The sequence below is a fragment of the Exophiala dermatitidis genome (assembly GCF_000230625.1).
Source record: "Exophiala dermatitidis NIH/UT8656 unplaced genomic scaffold supercont1.4, whole genome shotgun sequence".
NCBI classification, from domain to species: Eukaryota; Fungi; Ascomycota; class Eurotiomycetes; order Chaetothyriales; family Herpotrichiellaceae; genus Exophiala; species Exophiala dermatitidis.
The window spans coordinates 3,063,248-3,085,467 of record NW_008751649.1 but is presented as its reverse complement, the minus strand read 5'-3'; the positions used below and the strand labels follow the sequence as shown (position 1 = coordinate 3,085,467).

At 52.6% G+C, this 22,220-nt stretch overlaps 9 protein-coding genes across 10 annotated transcripts; 4 read left to right on the top strand and 5 right to left on the bottom strand.

Moving 5' to 3' along the window:
• Positions 1 to 237: 237 nt before the first annotated feature.
• On the bottom strand, positions 238 to 4,268 carry HMPREF1120_05408 (beta-glucosidase). Its single transcript, XM_009159581.1, has one exon. The coding sequence runs from the start codon at positions 3,730 to 3,732 to the stop codon at positions 886 to 888; it is 2,847 nt and encodes a 948-aa protein (XP_009157829.1). The 5' UTR covers positions 3,733 to 4,268; the 3' UTR covers positions 238 to 885.
• HMPREF1120_05407 (2-methylcitrate dehydratase) lies at positions 3,924 to 7,120 on the top strand. Its single transcript, XM_009159580.1, has 2 exons — positions 3,924 to 3,985; positions 4,047 to 7,120. The coding sequence occupies exon 2, from the start codon at positions 4,605 to 4,607 to the stop codon at positions 6,267 to 6,269; it is 1,665 nt and encodes a 554-aa protein (XP_009157828.1). The 5' UTR covers positions 3,924 to 3,985; positions 4,047 to 4,604; the 3' UTR covers positions 6,270 to 7,120.
• Positions 6,217 to 8,212, bottom strand: HMPREF1120_05406 (uncharacterized protein). The gene has a single exon (XM_009159579.1). It carries the CDS (start codon positions 7,839 to 7,841, stop codon positions 6,483 to 6,485), a length of 1,359 nt encoding a protein of 452 aa, XP_009157827.1. The 5' UTR covers positions 7,842 to 8,212; the 3' UTR covers positions 6,217 to 6,482.
• Positions 7,764 to 10,749, top strand: HMPREF1120_05405 (fatty-acyl-CoA synthase). Its single transcript, XM_009159578.1, has 3 exons — positions 7,764 to 8,587; positions 8,653 to 9,295; positions 9,350 to 10,749. The coding sequence occupies exons 1-3, from the start codon at positions 8,578 to 8,580 to the stop codon at positions 10,587 to 10,589; spliced, it is 1,893 nt and encodes a 630-aa protein (XP_009157826.1). The 5' UTR covers positions 7,764 to 8,577; the 3' UTR covers positions 10,590 to 10,749.
• An 85-nt stretch (positions 10,750 to 10,834) lies between these two features.
• HMPREF1120_05404 (uncharacterized protein) lies at positions 10,835 to 13,438 on the bottom strand. Its single transcript, XM_009159577.1, has one exon. The coding sequence runs from the start codon at positions 12,484 to 12,486 to the stop codon at positions 11,680 to 11,682; it is 807 nt and encodes a 268-aa protein (XP_009157825.1). The 5' UTR covers positions 12,487 to 13,438; the 3' UTR covers positions 10,835 to 11,679.
• Positions 13,439 to 13,657: 219 nt separating this feature from the next.
• Positions 13,658 to 15,301, bottom strand: HMPREF1120_05403. 2 transcript variants are annotated; one of them, XM_009159575.1, is made up of 4 exons: positions 14,942 to 15,301; positions 14,768 to 14,874; positions 14,543 to 14,720; positions 13,658 to 14,494 (listed from the first exon to the last, which is right to left on the bottom strand). In XM_009159575.1, the coding sequence occupies exons 1-4, from the start codon at positions 15,018 to 15,020 to the stop codon at positions 13,764 to 13,766; spliced, it is 1,095 nt and encodes a 364-aa protein (XP_009157823.1). In that variant the 5' UTR covers positions 15,021 to 15,301; the 3' UTR covers positions 13,658 to 13,763. The 2 variants fall into 2 exon arrangements, with proteins under 2 accessions (XP_009157823.1, XP_009157824.1); XM_009159576.1 differs by having other exon boundaries at positions 14,778 to 14,874.
• On the top strand, positions 14,812 to 17,964 carry HMPREF1120_05402 (L-lactate dehydrogenase (cytochrome)). Its single transcript, XM_009159574.1, has one exon. It carries the CDS (start codon positions 16,032 to 16,034, stop codon positions 17,595 to 17,597), a length of 1,566 nt encoding a protein of 521 aa, XP_009157822.1. The 5' UTR covers positions 14,812 to 16,031; the 3' UTR covers positions 17,598 to 17,964.
• Positions 17,965 to 18,046: 82 nt separating this feature from the next.
• HMPREF1120_05401 (uncharacterized protein) lies at positions 18,047 to 20,546 on the bottom strand (the record flags this gene model as incomplete). Its single annotated transcript, XM_009159573.1, has 2 exons — positions 18,047 to 20,445; positions 20,516 to 20,546. 2 exons carry the CDS (start codon positions 20,544 to 20,546, stop codon positions 18,047 to 18,049), a joined length of 2,430 nt encoding a protein of 809 aa, XP_009157821.1.
• Positions 20,547 to 21,243: 697 nt separating this feature from the next.
• Positions 21,244 to 22,119, top strand: HMPREF1120_05400 (uncharacterized protein; the record flags this gene model as incomplete). The annotated part of the gene is made up of 1 exon (XM_009159572.1): positions 21,244 to 22,119. The coding sequence occupies one exon, from the start codon at positions 21,244 to 21,246 to the stop codon at positions 22,117 to 22,119; it is 876 nt and encodes a 291-aa protein (XP_009157820.1).
• Positions 22,120 to 22,220: the final 101 nt, after the last annotated feature.

Here is a 22,220-nt window from a genome sequence, read left to right as displayed (position 1 = left end):
CGGCGAGAGACACCTAGGTTTGCTGGAGCGCGTTCATGCTGTACAGATAGGAAAGATAACAAGAAGATGATCGAAACTCACCCGGGATCTCATAGTCACTACGAGGAACCCCATTGTTAGCATAGCCGTCAGTGGACCAGTTTAGCTGGTTGATGTCTGGTGCCATGGTGAATCACGTATAGGATCTGTCAATGAGGGGAGGACGTGAAAGCAGTGTGCTCAAAATCAGTGCAGAACTGAACTTGAAACCGTGAAATAAAGTAGGAAACCTTGGGCTTTATATTTATACAACAACTCGCTTGACATCCCTTCGGCTATCACGACTAGGTCGACTCAGCCTCCAAACCGCCAGGCACCTCTGCACAAAAAAAGAAGCACCACAGTAACGCCGAAGAAGGGTACTGATGCCTAGCGGTCGTAGTCAATCGCTTGTGCAATGCTCCATAACCGTTCGGTAACCCCATAAGACCCTACAGTCCCAGGTCTTGATAAACGCCACAACACGGAACAACCGAAATGATTTGACAACGAGAACTGACGGCGGACAAGAACAGCATCAGCACTACCCTGAATACACCATGTTGAAGCGGGGGCGTTGGCTCGGACCGCTTACAACAAGGACAGGCGATGTCAGACCGGTGGAGATGCGGGGAACCGTCGAGGCTGAGACCCTCTTGATGTCCGTTCGACTGGGGTTCGAGCATCCACCCGAGGCACTCCGCCTGCGTCCAATGCGTGTTTCAGTCGACCACCACGGACACAGTGCATCCTGTCTGATGTGAGACTCATCTGACCGAGGTTGAAAGTCGGGTAGTTGCCTGGATTCATGAGGAAACGATCATCGTTGTGACCTAACCGACCTATCCACCAGACTCTGACTCAGGATCAATACGTGGCGTGGAGAGGCAAATCTCTCGAGCTACGGCCGACTTCGAGTGTGAACAATCCTTCCGGCATAACCCAGTTCTGCTGCACAACGGACCAGTAGCTCAGGTCTTTCCTGGTCAGAGTGAGATTGACCAGTTGGTCAGCGCCGGCATCAAGCTCAATCTTGGTAAAGTTGCGCAGAACTCTCACAGGTGTATCGATAATTTCGCCGGTTGCCGGCTCGCGTAGTGACGGCGGTAATGACACATACAGTTGAACAACCATTTTTCCTTTACGGTTGCCGGTATTGGCGACGCGCACTTGGACATTAACCTGTTCTTCAAACAAGGCCGGATGGCCGCCTTCACCACCGCCAGCGCCGCTCGGCTCCTGGTGAACGTTATAGCCGTCCGGATATGGATATTTCCCTTCCTTGACCTGATTCGCAGTGGATATGTAAGGGTAGACATATTTGCGAAGCTTCGAGAAGCCTGCTGGAAGAAGGGCATCCTCAACAGGAGGTATAGTCTCATCAAAGCTCGGCGGTGTCAACAACTGAGGTCTAGCTGGAGGCAATGGGGACTTCGGTTTTAAGCCGGTAACAGTCAAATCTGAGAACTCGAACGTGGTAAACGATAAGCCGTGGCCAAAAGGATATCGCGGTTCGATGCCATGCTTGTCAAAATGTCGGTAGTCAATATACAGACCTTCGTTGAAGTCAACTTGTGGTATGATGGCGTTCGGATAGTACAGAACTGGAGCCCCAGGGCCATAGTCCTTGAGACTTCTCCCTAGAGTGTATGGCAATCTTCCAGAGGCGTCTGTCCTACCGAATAGGACATCTGCAAGCGCGTTTCCGCTCTCTTGACCCGGGAGATTCGCGAAGATGATGGCTTTGACGGATTCCATGTCAGCAAATTCCTCAATAATGACTGGGCCGACTGAATGAATGACCACCACAACGGGTCCACCGCATTCCTCAGCAACAGTGCGAATGAGCCGAGTTCCTCCTTTTTGGATCTCAAGATTATTGCGGTCAGCCCGCTGACCCTGCCAGATGTGGTAACCTTCACCAGAGTCGGCATTGCCGAAGACCAAGCACAGGTCTTGCTCCCTAAGCTTGTTCTTGAGGGAGGAAGAGACACTGTTGCTCAGAAAACTCGAGATCTCGACCGTCGACGGGTCAAAACTCGAGTTCAATGCTGAAAGTGGATCTACCAGATAAGTAAACTCGGTTGAACCTGAGCCCCAACCTACTGCAAGAGTGCCCTGGTTGCACCCGCGGTCCTCACAATAGTTCGGACCTTTGCCAGGGCCTGCGTCTTCACCGACCACAGCGACCCGCTTCCGCAGGCCACTTTCCAACTCGGGGAGCGAGGGACTCAGGGGTAAAATGGAACCAGAGTTCTTCAAGAGGACAATGCCTTCACTCGCAACCTGGCGAGCAACGGTGCGGCTGTCATCGTCCTCTGCCTCGACGAACTGATTGACCACAACTTTATCCTGTTTGCTCGTGCTGCCATGATGCAGATAGCCGTATTCTTCATTACTCCAGGAAGAAAAGTTCGGACCGTCCGACGTCCAGGCATCCTGACCCAACTGATACCAGGCGGCAACAACACGTGTGACCATGTCATTTAGCCGGCTCATAGGGATTGACCCGTTGAGGACCGCAACAGTAAGTTGCTCCCCAAACAGTGATTTGCCGTCCATCCAGAACAAGCCATCTCCAGGCATGGACATGTCGAGACCTGCAAGGGCACTGGCAACACCACTGCGTTGTGCCAACCAGTCAGATTGAACAAAGCCTTGGAAACCAAGTTCATCCTTGAGGATGCCATTCATCAGTTTGCTATTGCCACAGGCATACGAATTGTTCACCATCTGGTAGGAGCACATGACGCTGGCTACACCAGCTCTAACGCTTTCCGCAAAAGGCCAGGCGTATATCTCATGTAGAGTTCTGTCATCAATGTTGGAGGACAGCGACTCCGGTAGACCCCACTCCAAGGGCCTTCTGAAATGTTCCTGTTCATTACCGACCCAATGTTTTGCAGTGGCCATGACGCCCTGGGATTGGATACCTTGTATGGTCTCGTAAGCAGCTACTCCTTGAAGAACCGGGTCACTCCCGAAACCCTCCCAGACTCTCCCACCAGCGGGATTGCGTCCGAGTGGTCCCATGGCCGGCCCCAGAAGCACGTTGACCCCCTTCAGCTTAGCCTGGCGTGCATGTGCAACACCTCGTCTGCGCATAAGCTCCCGGTTCCATGTTGCACCTACCGTAATGCCTGCAGCGAAGGACGTGATATGATCAGCAAAACGAATTCCCAAAGGGCCGTCCTGGAGACAAAGCCCTGGAAAGCCCACGTGCACTGCAGGGGCCGTGTTCCCCACGCATAAGTCCATGGCCCATCCCGTGCCAGTGGTGATGTTGACCTTTTCCACGAGCGTCATCTTCTCCACCAGCTTCTGAGCCTTGCTGTAGCTCTGCTGCCAGGATGGCAAAGTGCCTCCCTGTGGCGTGGGATACCATGGCGGCGACTGACCATTGTGTTGAGCAGTGGTGTATATCCAATATCCACCACCGCCTATTGCAGAAGCAAAGATTGCTAGAATCAGGACAGAAAAAGCGATGTAGGTCTTGGTGAGGCGGCGGCCAACACAGATGCGGCGGCCGACCGAGTCGAGGTACCTGAAGGCTTTTCCTGGAGCAACGTCGCCATTTCCCAACAGACGGTCTTGGTCTAAACGGACGGGTGAAAGGGGAGGGACAGCCTTGGGATTTGCATCCGAAAGATCTCCGTCGTCTAGATCAGATGCGGCTTCTTGCAAAGGCTGGTAACGCGAATGCGAGGACGACATGGTTTGAGGCCTTCAAGGCTTCGGAACCGAACGAGTGGGTTGATGTTGGACTCGCAGGGACCAATCAGTCCGCGACCGACAAGTCGGTGCCCGCGACTAGGGAGTTTTAGGAGATGGTGAGCGTGGCCCCGGGGGGTAAAAAGCTCGACGCTTCAAGTTGTCCAGGTCCCCGTAAAAGATCCAACGCTCGGAGCGCGGGTAGCCGCTCGTGACCGAGGCAGTCGGAGCTCAATCGGCGGAAACGACAGCAGAGGTCAGCCAAGGCCCGCGGGAGGTTTGGAAGGTTGTCGAGCTGCTAGCTAACATAGGAATAGGAGGTGGAGAGCCGAGCGAGAGAGGAGAGTTTCTATAGGTCTGACGGGAAGCTTTAGGATTGTAGGTGCGTGTCGAAGGGAAGAGAAGTCGTAGGAGGAAGAGGATGTTGGATGAAACGAGGTCGAGTTGGGATGTAGACAGAGTAGTGAATACCTAGGTACGGTAGTCGTCGTAGCAGTAGCGACTGCGCCTGGGGCACCCGGAGAACCCTTGCAGCAGCAGTAACAGCAGCATTCACAGTAGTTACTCTTGTTAATCGTCCTCAGCCTGCGCAGGCCACAACTTGAACCCGACCAGACACCGACAGACACCAGCTGCGAAAAGAGGATTCACTATATTGCACTCCGACTCTTCCACACCTTTTCTTTCTTCCTTCTCTCTCTTCACTGCCATTCCTGCTCGAATCTCCTCTCCTTATCTGGTCCTTCTGGTTGTGTCGCCGACTAGAGTCTGATCGGGTGGTGCTGTGCTCTGCCCTCTACTCTCCGTCCCCACCCCTCCATCCAGAAAGAAATCTCCAGGTCCTACGGCCGTCACACCTCTTCCCCCTCCGAACCATGCTCGCATCTTCTGCATTCAAGCGACTGCCCGTGCGAAGGTTGGCTGCTGGTGCTTCGGCTGTACGATCCTCGTCCTCCGCGATCCGCCAGCCCTCCAGCTTCGCTCCTGTCCCCTCGAAGCTTTCCCGAGGTGCGCCCGCCATGGCGTCCAACTTCTCGACCTCGTCCACCAAATACTCGATGCCCTCCAAGGCACCGACCGCGGCCTACGATCCCGAGATTCTCGACATTGCCAACTATGTCCACAACTACAAGATTAACTCTGACCTGGCTTTGGACACCTCTCGCTACATCCTGCTCGACACTATCGGCTGCGGACTCGAAGCTCTTCGATTCCCGCAATGCACCGCTCTCCTTGGCCCTACCGTGGAGGGTATGACGGTGCCCAACGGCAGCCGAGTTCCCGGAACGCCGTACCAGCTCGATCCAGTGAATGGAGCTTTCAATATTGGGGCCATGATCCGATGGCTGGACTACAACGACTGCTGGTTGGCCGCAGAATGGGGACACCCCTCGGACAACCTGGGCGCAATCCTGGCCGTGGCGGACTGGATTGCAAGAACCAACAAGGCCGGCGGCAACGTCGGTAACGGCAAGATCCCCACCGTGCGGGACGTATTGGAGGCCATGATCAAGGCCCACGAGATTCAGGGTTGTCTGGCTCTGGAGAACTCGTTCAACAAGGTCGGCCTTGACCACGTTCTGCTCGTCAAGGTTGCATCCGCCGCCGTTGTGAGCAAACTCCTTGGTCTCGATGAGCACCAAACCGCTGCCGCCATCTCCCAGGCGTTTGTGGACGGTCAGGCTCTGCGAACCTACCGGCATTCCCCCAACACAATGTCCCGCAAATCGTGGGCTGCCGGTGACGCCTGCCAGAGAGCTGTGAACCTTGCCTTCAAAGTGAAACAGGGCCAGTCTGGTATCCCGACCGTGCTTTCTGCTCCGGTCTGGGGCTTCTACGATGTCCTCTTCAAGGGCGAGAAATTCAAGTTCCAGCGTCCTTATGGCTCCTACGTCATGGAGAACGTCTTGTTCAAGGTTTCATACCCGGCTGAGTTCCACTCTCAGACTGCGGTCGAAGCGGCCCAGAAGATCTACAAGATCCTCGCAGACATGGGTAAATCGGCCAAGGATATCAAGGAGGTCACCAACCGCACCCACGAAGCATGCATCCGTATCATCGACAAGCAGTTCAAGCCCATGGACAACTTTGCTGATCGCGACCACTGCGTCCAGTACATGGTGGCTGTCATGTTGACCTTCAACCGCCTTGAGGCCACCGACTACCTCGATGGCAGTGAGGCCGCCACTTCTCCCTTGGTGGAGGATCTGCGCAAGAGAATCAAGTGTGTCGAGGATCCTCAGTTCACCAAGGACTACCATGACCCCAACCTGAGAACCATCTCCAATGCTTTGACCGTAACCCTCAATGACGGAACTGTCCTGCCGGAAGTGGTTGTTGAGGCGCCGCTCGGCCATCGCCTCCGACGTGACGAGGCCAAGCCGGAGATCCTCAAGAAATACAAGAGACATTTGGGCCCTCACTTCCCTGAGGCCAAGATCAACGAGCTGGTCGCTCTGGGCACTGACGCGTCCAAACTTGACAACATGGAAATTGACAAGTACGTTGACCTGTATGTGAAGGAGAAAATGGAGTGGTAGGCAACAGAAAACTTGTTTTGTCTGCCGCCTGAAGGGATTTACAAAAGCGAAGCCGTTTAGCTTGGATGTAAGTACATATCTAGGAGAGCTGAAGATACCTATATAGACCCAAAACCATCTATGAAAGCAATGTTGAGCGTCCTGTGCATTTAGAAAAGAATTGCCTGAGGAATCCCTAGTTCAAGTATTCCCTGTGTCATGACATTAGCTGACTTACCCAAAGTCCCTCAACTCTCCCTTGGGCAAGACCTTCTCATGGGCGCCTCTTCCGGCCCATTCTTTCTTCCATGCCCACGCTCCGTCCTTTTCGGGGCCATTCGATTTGCCAGCAAGGACATTGACAACATACTTCCCTATGTTCGGCAGAAACTTCCAACTGTGGAACGAGCCCGCTGTAGCAAAGTACAGGTTCGACAACCGCGGGTCAGGGTGTCTCGCGATGAGCTGGTTCTGGTCCGGTGAGATGGCGTCCCAGCAAATACGCCAATCATCAGGCATGCGGCCATCGGCCAGTATTTGTGGGATACGCTGACGGATGATGTCGATCGACTGCCGCTTCAGAGCCTCGGGCACGGTCTTTTGCTCGGGCAACGGGACAGACACCAGTGCACCGGTTTGTGGGTGAGGTTGGGAATTGAGAAACGTGTTTGCATTTGTGAACTTCAGAAACCGGTCCTTGTTAGGAGGGATAACCTCTCCTTTTGCGCCGTAGACCAAAACGGGCATCTGGGAGTAATGCCATGCTTCATCCTCTGACAGCCTGAACGAGGCGACACACACCCCTGCCGCTTGGATTTGTTTCTGAATGCTATCCTCGTATGATATCTTCAGCTGCTTCTCCAGCGGTGCCATCAGCCAAGGCGTCCATGCACCTGTTGCCAGAACGATCTTTTTGCCGCAGAAGGTCCTGCCATCAGCAGTGCGGACGCCTGTAACCCTACCACCTCCACCACCGCGGCCGGCGCCGCCGGTGCCATCATCCTGTTCATAAAGTAACTCGACGATCTCGCCTACCTCGTATTTCACACCGGCTGTGATCGCTTCTTTCATCATTGCTTCCACGGCCGCCGATGCGTCAGCCCACCCAGCACTAGAATTAGTATAGGCCTTGCCGTACCCAGCCGTATCTATACCAGACAACACACCGCCCCAACTTGAATCAGCCTTGACTTGTTCAAGCGTGATATCCGCCGATGTGTCTGGCCGCCCGCTCTCGCGGAAGTTTCGACGAATGCGGTCGGCCAGGTCGCTTTCTTGTTCATCCAGCATCACCCACCCCGTCTGGTGGAAGTAGGGACTCAACAGCGGATTGTGTATCCAGGATTCCATGGCTTCGTACGCCAAGTTCATGTAGAATGTCTTGCTGTAGTCCGCCCGTACGATTTTGTTGATGTCCGATGATGCAGCGTCCGGGCTGGGCGCCTGAGCGCGATCGAGCACCGTGATTTTTGAGGCATAGTCACGATTCCTGTCAAGCGAGAGGTGATACGCGGTGCTGGTTCCGAATATACCGGCTCCGAGAATCAAGACGTCGCATTCAAGGATCGAATCGCTGTCGCCTGCTGAGCCCATAGTAGGGCGCCCTACTCGCTTCTAGGCGGCTTCGCGAGTCGCAGCCGACCACACCATGGAACGAGATCGCCGGCGACTGACGACCGACAGAAAATGGGATACGAAGACGGTGACAATTGCAAGTACAACTTCGAAGATGGATTCCTCGTCGCGCTGCAGTGATGCTGGGCGGTAAGTACTGGTAAGCACGTTTCAAGTTCCAAGTTCCCCGGGATCCAATTTCACTGATTTTCTGGGGGACTCGTAAAATAGCGGCCCCCGCGGGGGGATGATTGCCATTGAGGGCTTCCAGCCTTCAAGCTTCAAGCTTCTATGGCTTCAATCCAAGGCAAATCAGGTCCTTCAGGGCGTCAGCTTATACCCACTAGCCGGCACATCATTCACACTACTTACTATGAGCTGGCCTGTGTATGCTTTCCCCTCATCCTGGCCTGATCTTACAACACTCTTGCAGGAGCCTCGGCATCTGCCAGACTCAACGATGTTCTCTGGGTTCTGTTTGGCTAGAGTCCAGTGTCGGTGGGATATGGATACCTCGAGTGCCGGTTGATCGACCGGCCTTGCAATGTACATACATCCACTGGCCATAGCCATATCCGTTCCTGTGTCTTTCTGTGCGTGGCCAAACGGTTTCTCTCTCTTGAAGAGTTTATTGCAGAGAGAGGCTCTCCGCAGAGAAACCGTGTTGGAAGGAAACATTGTGGTAGCCACGCCTTAAGCCCTACTTCTGGCAACAATGGCTCTTGGTATGGCACTGCAACAGCAATCCTCAATCCTCCTCGGACTTCCTGCTGACATAGACCCAATCTAGCGACTACTGCGGCCGTGGCTGCCGGCAGCTTAGCCGTCGCATCCTACCTTGATGGAAAGTACCATATCCGCAAGGACCTCGGGACGCTGGCCCGAATGCAAAGAGGCAAGAGAGAATACGGCCGAGTGGTAAAAGAGGACAAAGTCAGTCTATGGTATGTGCTGGAAGCCCAGTGCAAAGCTCGATGGAACCAGCCGGCCATCTGGTCACGAGAAGGAACGTACACCTACGGCGAAATGTACGAGGAATCCGTCCGGTACGCCCAGTACATGCTGCAAGAGGGCATCAAGCCAGGGGAATTGGTAGGGATGTACCTCATCAACTCGCCGCGGTTCATGTTCGTCTGGTGGGCATGTCTGGCCGTCGGGGCGGCTCCAGCTTTCCTCAATTACAACCTTGAAGGCAAGGCCTTGATCCACTGCTTGGAAGTGTGCGAGACGAGATTGATAATCGTGGACGAGGACCCGGGTTGTCAACAGAGAATCAACTCCAGTCGTGAACATATCGAAGCCCGGGGCACCAAGATTGCCGTCCTTGATGACGCCCTGAAACAGAAAATCTCGTCCATGCCGACGATCAGACCGGGCGACGAATGTAGGAATGGGACAAAGGGCAGTTTTCCCTACTGTTTGATTTACACCAGGTCAGTGACGCTGTTTCAGAGGTCAGGCGAGATGTTAACGTACGTGTACTATAGCGGAACAACAGGTCTCCCCAAAGGCTGCGCGTTCACTCTCCAAAGAGTCTATTCCATCTGTGGGCACGACACACCATCTTTCGGCTCCGTCCCCGGCGACGACAGATGGTACAACGCCATGCCATTGTACCACGGAACCGGCGCCATTACCACCTCGTGCAACCTATTACAAGGCGTTTCTGTAGCCATCGCACCGCGGTTCTCAGTATCACGCTTCTGGAACGACATTCACGACTCCAACTCATCCTATTTCATCTATGTCGGCGAGACGGCGCGGTACTTGCTCAACGCACCGCCTCACCCATTAGAACGGAAACACCGTCTCCGCCTCGCATACGGCAACGGCTTGCGCCCGGACGTATGGGAGAAGTTTCAAACGCGATTCAACATCCCCGAGATTGGCGAATTCTTCAACTCGACCGAAGGCATGTTTTCCCTCGTTGTCCACGACAGAGGTCCATTTTTAAGAGCTTGTGTCGGGCACCACGGACTCCTCTTTCGCGCCCTCCTGCACAACGTGTATATCCCCGTCAAAATCGACCATGAAACAGGAGATATCTGGCGCGACCCAAAAACGGGATTCGCTCAAAGAGTTCCATATGAAGTCGGCGGTGAAATGCTCGTTGCTGTGCCCAACAAGGATGCCTTCCAGGGATACTGGCGGTCCCAAGCGGCGACAGATAAGAAATTCTCCACAAACGTGTTCAAAAAAGGCGATATTTATTATCGGTCTGGTGATGCTCTAAGGCGCGACCGTGATGGAAGATGGTATTTCCTCGATCGACTGGGTGACACCTTTCGCTGGAAATCCGAGAACGTCTCGACTGCCGAGGTGGCGCTGACGATGGGCCAGTTTCCCGGTATTGCGGAGGTCAATGTCTATGGTGTGCTTGTGCCGAATCATGAAGGAAGGGCTGGTTGTGCGGCCGTCCATCTTGATCCGAATCATACCGGGACCCCGGTCGATTATGATGAATTGTTAAGGTATACGAGGGCCCGGCTGCCGAGATACGCTGTGCCGGTTTTTCTGCGGATTGTGAAGGCGAGTACCCATATTCATAATCATAAGCAGAATAAAGTCCCGCTGAGGAATGAGGGCGTCGATCCAAAGAGAGTTGGTACGGAGGTTCCGGACGGGAAGGATGATGTTTTCTACTGGTTGCCGCCGAAGGGGGATCGGTATGTCCCGTTCACACGGGAGGATTGGGAGAGTTTGGTGGCTGGGAAGGCTAGATTATAAGATAGGACCAGGACAGAGACAGAAGACGAGACCGAGTTAGCAGCATAGCACTATATAAAAGACAGATTTCTGGGACTGGATAGCAACCTAGGTATACAGTTGAAAATGCCTGTACCGATGCAAGTACAGGCCATTGGACAAGAAAGCATCGTGATGAGAATTTGGGTTTCGTCCCTCGATTTACATTATTGGATATCTAGAAAAGTCATGCCGTAGCAATCCGAGACGACCTAAAATAAGGTAGGTATGGAGTCGAGTCTTGTAAGATTCATTATTCAATATCCATAAGGGAATCCTGATCATATGCAAAAAAGCAGAACAGGCCAATCCAATACCCCCTGTCATGCCATGCAATGCCTGCTAGTATAAAAGCCAGGTCTTCCTGTCTCTGAGGAGACGAAAGAAAGGCATTGCAATGTAGGTATGCAATGCAATAATATCAAAACGTGAGCCTCAAGTGGTCACTCTTCCGCCCCATGTGTCATTAATGCATGACTCCTTCCATCCCATCGCAATAATGGTCGTTTTGTGTGATGTTGGATCCTTTCCTCCCACTGGAGTATCATGCGCATTTTCATAACCAATGTCATTCCCCATTTCCCATTCCAAATCACAAGATGAAGACCCAGAAAGTGAACTGGACTGTCCGTCCCCTGGCGGTAACGCTACCTCGAGGGACCTCTCAGAGGCCTTGAAAAGAAAAGACCATTGGCAGTGTAGTGTCGGCCCTAGTTCTCCTCCCCTCCTATCGTGACAGGAGATAATCCCGAGTACCCTTCCAAAATCCCTGCAATGGTTGCTCATGGTATTATCGTTGTAGTCGTGGGCCCTTTAACCATTCTTGCCCTGATGATAGTGGGCAATAAACTGAGCACCTCGAATTTCTCCAATCATAGACTCTCCAATATGATCACACCCATCAGTCGCTCGCTCGTTCGGGACCGGCATCGAGTCGTGTCTGGATTGTGAACAAAGACATGCTGTACATAGTACGAGCGTAATAGAATTGCTGCAAAACTAATGACGGTCTTGGTGTGTCTGGGTCGTGTAGCGACCATATGTGTGATGTTTCTTCTGATTGTGGCTCATCTCATTTGTAGGACCACAATCTCGCAGACTCCAGTAGAGCATCATTCTCCTTCTTGACGCGCTCCTGGTAATCGTTTAGTGAAGCTTGGCTGTCGTCGCTGGTCAAGGCGGTTTCGACGGTATTGGCAGTGTAAACCGAAGATTTGGTCGAGGCCGTGCTCGTCATGCCCATGCCATATGCTCCACCAATATACCCTCTTTCAAAAGCCAAAGGTTTGAGGACCGAGGCATCGTATCGTTCAATGAAGACTTTGTCTAGTTCCCGGTCTTTCGGGGTCGAATATCGCTCGTACTCCTCAATACAAGCTTCAAGCGTCCAGCCCGTGACTTTGCGGAATGCCGCACAGATTGTTCCGCTGCGGTGTTTGCCTTTGTTGCAATGAACGAGCATTGGGTAGTTGGCCGGGTCTAGCATCAGCTTCACCACTTGGTTGACGGTTTCGTCTGAAGAGTACACGTCCGGCTTCTTGTTGGCCAATATCGGAATGTGGTGGTGGATGATGCCGTTGGATGAAATAAAATTCTCGTATTCGAATGGTAAAGGTTCCGGCACCAGTGTTACAATGGTCTTGAGCTCGAGATCCGCAAGCGTCTCGAAATGGGCGAAGAGCGGGTAGCTGGATCGATAGAGTCCAGGAGCAATGACTTGGAAGTTGACTGGTCGTCCAGAGCCATCTGGAGTGGGAGGTTGAGATTTGTCGAGATCAATGGTTGCAGAGCTGTTTGTACTCCGCAAAGCGGCAAGAGTAGCAGCAAATTCGTCAGATTCGGCCCACTTATTAGGCATTTCGGGACGTCGAATACCCATTTTCGAATTGAACAAGGCAACGATTGAAGTATGAAGTAGCTCGTAGCTTGTGAAAGTAGCTCGTAGCTTGTGACCGACTGGGGATTCGTGGAGGAAGGTTTCCAGTGGTGTATGTGTATTGTTTTGTAAGGTTGATTAGGAATTCGTATGTAGTTTTTGTTCAGCTCCTGAATCGAGTCTTGAATTGGTAATTGAAATTAGGTGTCGATGCAATAAAAAGTGTGGTGATTGAAAGATTCGTGATGTTTGACGATTGGAAGAAGGCTCTTGTGTGAAAGGTTTGTCTCGATAGCAAAGGAGGCCGGACGGGGAGCTCAGATATATCCTCCCGACAGGCAAAAAGGACACCTTCTCTTCAAGAGGACCTCGACCCGAGAGACTGGTAGAGTTCTGGCCGTAACGCGACTAAAGCGACATCTTTGCTGGTTGGCGTGATAGTGTGCCCGCTGATCTGCTGGAACAACACGGTTCGCGTGAGCGAATTCACTTAGACCAGCACGACGATGTGAATGCCCCCAAATTCAATGAGGTGACAAAGTCGGGGAACAGCGAGACGGTAGAAAATCGAGGATTCGGTGTTGCAGAGGGGTGAGACAGCTATCTCTCCCTGAAACCATTGTTACAGGATTGAAGAGTAAGAGGATGCATCGCGGTGTTGCCGTCCCGGGGGTTTTGCGTGGAGGGCCCGACAGAGGGTAAGACTTCAATCGAGGTACACGAGGTAGTCATGATGGGAAGGTAGAAGGAAAAGGTAGTTGTAGATAAGAATGTGGACTTGGATGACTAGAGGATAGGCCGGGGAATGAGAGTGGTCTGCCTGCGGACGAGGTTCGGTAGGTTTCGAGGTGTTTTGACACTTTGTGTGGTTTGGCGGCTTAATTTGGGTGCAGAGTGTGGATTGTGGATTTTGGTGTCGAGGCGAACAGCGGAAGCGAAGGAAGCGAGGGACACGAGGGAAATGAAAGGCGGAGAGAAGGGTTCGACCTGCAGCTTTTGGTGGAGCGCAGACAGGCACGTGCCTGTGCTGCCGACTGCACTTTACGCTTGACGCGCCAGACGACGGCGCTAACCTTAAGGGTAATTCTCTACCTCCGGTTAACCCCGGCTGACTAAGATTTCGTTCCCGCGTGCTGGGTCAAACGCAACACGAGACTTTGAAGAAAGTTGCGAACAGGTCTAGTGTATCGTTGAAGATAGAGTCCGAGTCTATTTATGATGACTCTAAGTCTATGTTATGCAGGATTGAACGCTCGTCAACTAGGAAGATCTGCCCTCTCCTAGGCCGTTACACCCAGCCCAAACATCTCCGTGGTATTTTTCCACGCCGCGGCACACACCTCCTCCACCGTCACTCCCTTCACTTTGGCAATGACATGGGCGACCTGGACAATTGTAGCTGGCTCGTTGCGTCCTTTGACCATCAATCCCTTCTGCCATTTTTCCTTCTTGACTGCCTTGGGGATGGCGGGGCCATCTTTCAAATATTGAGACGATGCATGCGACGCGCGAATCTCACACCACGGCCCATCGGTCTCGATCTGTAGCCTTTCGAGAGGGACGGCTTTGACCGCCTCAAGATTTTCATCTGTTTTCATGCTGCACCCATTGATCCCAATATCGAACCCAAGCTTGACCACGGCCTCCAACTCCGGTATGGTCCCAGTGAAGCTGTGCACCAAGCCGCGTTTGGGTAGTCTGTCTAGACGACTAGACATGATCCTCTCAAAATCGTCACTGCATGCCCTCGAGTGGAGAAACAGGGGCAACTGCAAATCCTCGGCCAGATCGAGTTGTAGCTCGAAATACTTGAGCTGAACATCTTTCGGCGACAAGAACAGTCGATCATAATCCAGTCCGATCTCGCCAAATGCCACCGCATGGCCGGTCTCCTTGGCTTCCAGGGCAAGAGCACGTAGATCGTTGATCAGGGCGCCAGGCCCCCCTGGATGATTGTCGAAGTCCTGAGTTGAACAAGGATGAACGCCAACGGTGGCGTAGCATGTCCCAGCTATTAAGCCGTCAGTATTGGGGTAAAACAATCAAGTGCAGACCATACGGTATTGTTTGGCAATCTCGACAGCATGCCGTGACTCTGTCAGACTGGAGCCGGTGACCATCAACTTCGTACACCCCACATCAAGGGCTCTTTGAATCACATCGTCAAGGTCGTCCGGGTGTGCCTGTTTGCCGTGGTATTGTCCACGGAACACAGGATCTCCAAGATTGATACCGACCTGGCGTTGTCAGATTCTGGGTCCGATTTGATTGGTCGTCTACGCACGTCGGCATACCTCAAGGGCTTAGATTCGGCCATGTTTGTGTAGCTGGCTCTGGTGGATACAGGCCGTTGAGTCAAGCTTCCACCAGGTCGAGCCAGAGTTCTTGAGGCTACAGAAGACGTGAGCAACAAGACGACAAAGCACAATGACTGCCAGTAGATCAGGGTCATCCATACCAACATAAAGCGCTCCACGCAGTGGGCGGACTGAAAATGGCAAAGGGGCTCTTCTTAAAATCTGCCTGCAGGGTATCATGAATTACACCGTGCGAGGTTGGCGAGGCTGGAGACGATATACTGCAGGGAGAAGGACAAATGTGGCCGACCGCATAGCCTGGTGCGGACACGAGGCTGAACGAAAATATTGCAGACCCAGGAAGTCTTGCTGCTTTAATGCTTATCACGTGGATTTAATGATTTATCGAACGCCAGGGTCATTTTTGTTCAGATATTCTTACTATAAAGCAAAAATCAGAGTCCTGAATAGCAGAATGAAGCGTTTACACCAGGATGACACATGGGTCAAGGTGCTGCATGTACGCTGATGATCAAGTCTTCACGAGGCTGGGTTGACCAGGGCAGCCTCAAGCTGTTAACTCATTTCCCCATGTCGGTAAGAAAACCATCCAGGTCTCGCCGCGTCTACTCGCACAGAGTTTATATATACCTACGTAGCATTCTGCGTCACATAACGTACATTAGGCTTCATCTCACAAGAACAAACATTCATTCTTACATGGCTATATGGAGCGCTGGAGGCATCCTCGTGCGGCGTTCCGCTTCGGTCGGAGTTGCGCCGACAAAAGCGACACGTGACATTCGCCCCTTTTTCATTCTCCTCACCGACAACTCCGCAAATTGCAGAGCATCGGCGAAAGGGCCGAGATGGATTCGTCGCGGTTGGCAAAGATGGAGGCCACTTTGGTAGTCTGTCTTCCGGGGTTTGATATCTGTCTAGGCTGATTGGCCAGAAGACAACAATCTGGAGTCTCCAGCCGGCTGGGACCCCGGCGAAAAGACGACCAACATCGACATTGACCCCAAAAGTCGCTACAACTCTGATGTGATCTCCAAACGACAGGAGTGGCCACCGATTTGAATTTACAATATGTACCTATAGTAACAGATTTATTCTTCTCGCTCAAGTTTTTTTCCTTGCCCCATATTGCACGAAGGAGACGTCTGAATAGAACCACTGCTTTTTTGTTTTCAGTTTCCTTCCGAATTCCATTGTCCTACATCCAGTAGCAGGAACCGACCATCAATCATGGCGTCGCCGCGCAAGATCTCGGTGACCGAGATCTCTCAACATAACAAAGACACGGACTGCTGGATCGTCGTCGACGGCAACGTCTGGGACATCACAAAATTCGCCCCCGAACACCCCGGCGGCCCCGGTATCATCTACAAGTACGCCGGACGGGACGCGACCAAGATCTACAACGAGATCCATTCGCCCTCGTTAATCAAAACAAATTTGCCGGCTGAAGCACTCAAGGGCGTCCTCGACACATCAACAATAACCGAAGAATGGTCACGTCCCTTACCCGACGAAACACCATCATCCAAACCAGCCTCATCAACCGAGAAACCACCCCTGGAATCCTTGCTCAACGCACACGATTTTGAACTAGCAGCCGAACACAGCGCGACCGCCAAAACATGGGCATTCTACAGCTCCGCCAGCAACGACCTGATCACAAAGGACCTCAACGCCGCACTCTGGCGGCAAGTTTTGTTTCGGCCCCGCGTGATGCGCAAAGTCGACCAGATCACAACCGACACCACCATTCTCGGCATCCCGTGCTCTTTTCCCCTGATGATTTCACCAGCCGCAATGGCGCGCCTGATCCACCCGGACGGCGAGCTCGCAATCGGACGCGCGGCAAAAGCAAAGTCCATAGTGCAATGCATATCAAACAATGCATCGTACTCAGCATCGGAAATCGTATCTCAACCGCAAGTCAACACCTATCCATTCTTTTTCCAACTCTACGTCAACCGTGAACGGCACAAGTCCGAAGCATTACTTCGGCACATCCACTCGCATTCCAACATCAAAGCTATCTTCGTCACCACCGATGCAGCCGCAGCAGGGAAACGCGAAGCCGACGAACGCGTCAAAGCCGACGAAACGATCCAGAACCCCATGATGACCACTAAGGCCAAAAACGACAAGAAGGGCGGCGGGTACGGACGGCTCATGGGTTCTTTTATTGATCCGAACTTACACTGGGGTGATATCGCGTGGTTGCGCAAAAACACGCATTTACCTCTAGTTCTTAAGGGCATCATGTCGGCGGACGATGTGAGATTGGCCCTCGACCATGGTCTTGACGGTGTCGTGCTTTCGAATCACGGAGGTCGCAACCTCGATACCTCCCCGCCTGCACTGTTGGTGTTGTTGGAGATCCATGCCCGGTATCCCGAGATCATTACGCAACATCATCCGAGATCTCATGCTGTCAGGTCGGGACGATCCAGGCCGTTTTCGATTTTTGTCGATGGAGGTATTCGTCGCGGCACCGATATACTCAAAGCCGTTTGTTTGGGCGCCGTGGCAGTGGGGGTGGGGAGACCTGTGCTTTTTGCTACGGGGTATGGTCAGGACGGGGTGGAGCAACTTGTGGATATCTTGAAGGATGAGTTCGAGGTCGCCATGCGCAACAACGGTATTACGAGTCTGGATGAGTGTTCGCCTGAGTATGTCAATACGGGCGCTATTGATAAGTGGGTTGTCAAGAGGAGGGATCATCCTTATGCTGTACATTGGACTAGGGATACGCTGGTTACGGACAGTTTGTTTGGGACGGGGAGGGAAAGTAAGTTGTGATTATCGAGTCAAAAAGAGTGGACAGCAACGCAGTGGATTGCATTCTTGGTTCTAGACGCAACGTAATCCGGAGAGTATGGTTTACGTCGGTGGGGAAGGCAATGTGAGAGCGAGGATTTATTACAGAAATATACACTGGTGGCGTTCCAGTGGTTACTTTACAGATCGGTTTCTACATTTATAGGAGCATGGTGTGAGATAGGCATCAAGATATACATATTTTGACGTTTCAAGAATGTGTTTGCGATCAAGCAAGCCCTGTCAGTCCAGGACGACTGCATGATTGAGTATCGTTCAAGCGTATCTTACAAACGCATCGAAGTCTGTTCTTCAATGTGGTTGTTTCCAAGTCTTCCACTACTACTCTGTACGATCCTACTAGTATTGATTGATCTACTGTTCAACAGAACATATGCAGCGTACATATAACATATATACGTATCTCTTATTTATAAAGGTGGTCCAAACCGATCACAATCCCTCAAACATCTCCTCAACACCCGAACAACATTTTCCCGCTCGACAGGATCCCTCGTCTTCCACACTTTCCGCACCGAGTTCCACACTTCCTCCACTTTGGCCCGCGAGCCCGTGCACCGGGTATATGCGCGCAGGAGCCAGCAGACCAAGGGGCGTGTTGCTTGAACTTGATGGGGAGAAGTGGTCGAGATGGGACGGGTTTCAAAATCATCGTGGTCGTGGTCGTGGTCTTCCTCGTGGTCATGGTCCAGCCCCTCGTCCACCTCCTCCTTCTCTGCGCCTTGGCGCTCAACGCTACCCTGATCATTTTGCAAACCATCCGCGGAGTCAGCCCCAATGGCGGCGCTCGGAGGAGGCAGGACATATTCGCCTTCTTCCTGGTCAATTTTGGTTTCACCCAGCGGATAGTACGTCTGCTGGGGTACCGCATCCCTTCCTGCTCGTCTCTGCAAAAACGACGATTTCTTTTTTGCCTCTTCTTCTTCGTCGAACAGCTCGGCATGCACTCGTTCGATATGTTTCCGGCGCTCGTTGGGAAACAATGCCAAGTCAAGCACAAAGTCGTTCCACGCGCTCATGCGCTTTAGTCCTCCGCGTTGCTGGTGCTGTGGTGAGGTGGAATGTGCATTGTCGTTTTGGTGTAGTCCACCCGCTTCGTCCTCTTCAGCCGCAAGCTTGTTGACTACATGAATGGATGGCAACGTAGGCTCTGCCGATCTTGAGTTCGGCCGCCTCCGTGCCGCTTGACCCTCCTTGATAGCCCGACGACATGCGTCCCACACCATATCCAGTCGCTTGACGCTCCACGTCGCATCGGGATCGCTCGTTGCTCCGTGCAAAGCGAACCCTTTGAATAACAACTGAAAGGTAATACTCTGGAACGGCAGCTTGAACAGCGTCGACATCTCGTCCATTAAGACAGTGATCCGATTCAAGTTGCCCGAGACATTGACGTGGTACGAAATCATGGTCCGAAACGTCGTATGATCCGGCGTCAGCGGCATGGTGTTCTGTAACTGTTCATGGTGTCCTGGCAACGTCTGTTTCAGGCGTGAAGCCGAAAGCAATGTCCTCCCCAAAGAGTTTGCAGCCATCTCGTGCTCAATAACTTCGGGACCGGGACCGGGGTATTTTCTGTACAAAACAGACCTACCATCTCCTCGTTTGCCCCGACGTAGTTCTAGCTGAAGACTCTTCATTCGTTCGTAAATCTGTTCTGCCGCCGCCGGTTCCTGGGCGTTGAAGAGTGAAGCAATTACGCAGTTAAGAACCAAAGTATCGACAATCTCGCCGGCGTCAACAAAGTCACGGTACGCCTTTCGGACGGCATCACCATCTCCACGTAGACCGTGGTAGTAGATGACACTTACGCGACCGAGCCTGTTCAAGCGCAGGCCACGGTCATGCATTTCTTTCAACACCATCTGAGCCACGCTATACTTGTTGGCCCGGACCGCAATGTCGAAGAGGATATTGAAGGTGACATGGTGTGCTTTGACGCCAGCCTCTTGCTCCATCTGTTTCCAGATTCGGAACGAGTTCACCATATCGGCTTCTGTCACCCTGGTAAAAGACCTTCCTGCAAGGTAGATTGCCGACGCCCATTCTGCCTTGGTGATGGGCAGTCCTGCCTTCTGCATATCGTCGATGAGCGAAAGATACCGGATCATCGACTTTTCGCTTTTCTGCCACGGTGTTGCCATGCGTTGCAGGAAGACCCGGACCACGCCCCGCGGGAGAAAGGCCACTCCTGGCTGTGGTAGTCGTTTGTACGCCTGGAACAGAGCTGCATTGGACGAGCGATCATCGAGAAGTAGGTCAATGAAATCACTCGTGACTGATATCTCTCGCAATTGTCGGGTCTTCAATCGTTTCTCGATTTCCTTCAGTGGCGACTCGTATCTCTCCTCGTCTTGGTTGTAGAACTCGGCGTACGCCTGGGGAGGGGCAAAGTCTTCAGATAGCTTGAAACTGTAATCTTCGAGAAATGTTGGAGTCGGTGAGAGATCTGACGATTCCGGATCGAACCGACTCCGATGAGTGTAGAAATACAAATCGACGAGATTCTTGTAGTCCTCTTTCGATAGCTCGACTGTTGGAGGTTCTGGCTTAGGGGACCGTTCCACGCTCTTGCGCACCGAGGTTGTCAACTCGGCTTTCGCCCTGGCTAATTTCTCTTCAAGTTCCCGTACGGACTTGAGTAGTCGTAGCTGTTCGTTCACGGCGGGTTCCGAGTCTGCTGTTCCATCGTCTTGACCTTTTGGCTTTGTCCTTTCCACCTTTTTTTCCAAACGCTCTATGTCGTCGAAGAAACCCGGAGGCAATCGGCTTCCAGCAGCGAAGTCACGTTTCCGGCCTTCGATGGGGTCTGTAGGGTCAGCTGTATGCGTGTGCTGAGGCTGTTCTCTTTCGACGACCGGCAACCTCTGTGGATTCACAGCGCTGCTGAGCCTCCGACGTTGGTCCCATGCTATCAATTTGTGCCTTGCCTGTTTACTTCGTTTTCGTGAAAGACTCGGGACGGCCGAGCGCGTGGTAACGTCCGAAGTACGCCGAGTTCTTTGATGCGGCGCTGCCAGTGAACGACATCCCGCTGATATAGACAAAGCGCTATAAAAGATGGATTCGACCGTCTCTAGATTGCTTCGATACACGACAGCAGACAACGCCGGCGAGGGAGCCCCGGGAAAAGCACGGCTGCAGGAGACCGCTGGAGCCAGGAAATCGCACAATGTCAAAGGTGCTATTGAGGCCGCATTTCGAATGCTCCTGCACCTGGCAAACTTGGAGGTTTGATGCATGTGCCTGTGCACATACTGATGCAAGCCTGCTTTCTGGACCGGAGAGGTGTTGAAGGGTTTGATGGCCTGTAGGGCTGTTTGAATTTCCTTGTGTCTGGTTGATGTTCATGTTGCGGACTTTTGAAGTTCCTCCACTAGCGCGCTTTTTCGCCGCAGTCAAACATCGAGCTTCATGTTGGAGTTTGAATTTCAATCCGCAAACCACTGCACCACGCAAGTCAGCATACAACACACAACTCCAGGCCAAGCAGCAAGGTCATCTAGACTGCGCGACAGATAAACTCCTTCGGGGATCCCCCTTCGCAGTCGCTGCTCCCATGCGATAGCCTCCGTCGGCTGACGAAATCAATCATCACCCGCCCACAATGGGCCGCATAAACCTCACTGCCGTCAACGTCCGCAGGACAGCCCTCGCCAAACTCAAGACCAGACAAATCCCTACAAAGCCCAGCTGGCTAGACATCACCGGCGATGTTCCCCCGGCCCAAATTCTGATCCGGCAACAACCTCTACAACATCATTTGACGAAGGTTCGCACGCGGTCACTTCCCAATGGAAAAACAGAGCAATACGTGCAAGTGGTAGAACCGAAGAAGCGCAAGACACTCAAAGACCGCCATCTATTCATGCCGAAAAAGTTACAATACGAAGAGGACTCATTGCGATCGCGATTCTTCAGTGACCACCCCTGGGAACTGGCCCGACCCCGGGTCGTCCTTGAGACGTCGGGAGATCAGTACAAAAACGCAGATTGGTCGACCGGATTGGTCCAGCCAGGTGTTCCTCTATCAGGTGAATCGGTCGTCCAGAGGCAGCTGTGGCTGCTCGGCAACGTTCCGGATATTACGGTCGCCCAAGCATATGACATTGCTCGAAAGGAATTCTATACCCTACGGCGACAGGAGGAGACACGGAACCGGATCGCCGCTGAAGAAGCCCGGCATATGGGCGCACAGTTTGGCAAGTCGGCCATCCAGATCAGTATGCAGATCGAAAATCAAATGTACAATGACTGGGAGAAGTGGAGCCGACAACAAGTGGCCGAACAAACGCAGAGAGCTGCCGCATTTGAGGGAACAATCAGTAAAGTGGAAGACCAGTCATTGAAAGAAGTTGCTCAGGTCGAAGGCGAAGGCGAGCGACCTGCCATTGGAGCGGGTGTCTTTGCTCAGCAGCAAAAGTTGGATTCTCGCAACCTTCGACGTTCAGTGAATCCTGCACAACATCAAGTCAAGGCCTAGATATAGGCGGTGCAAACAGGTGTACCTTGTCTCTGGCGTTGACCTGGTGTTTCGAGCCCATACATCGTTACTGGCTCAATACTGAAGCGAGTGTCAACTTG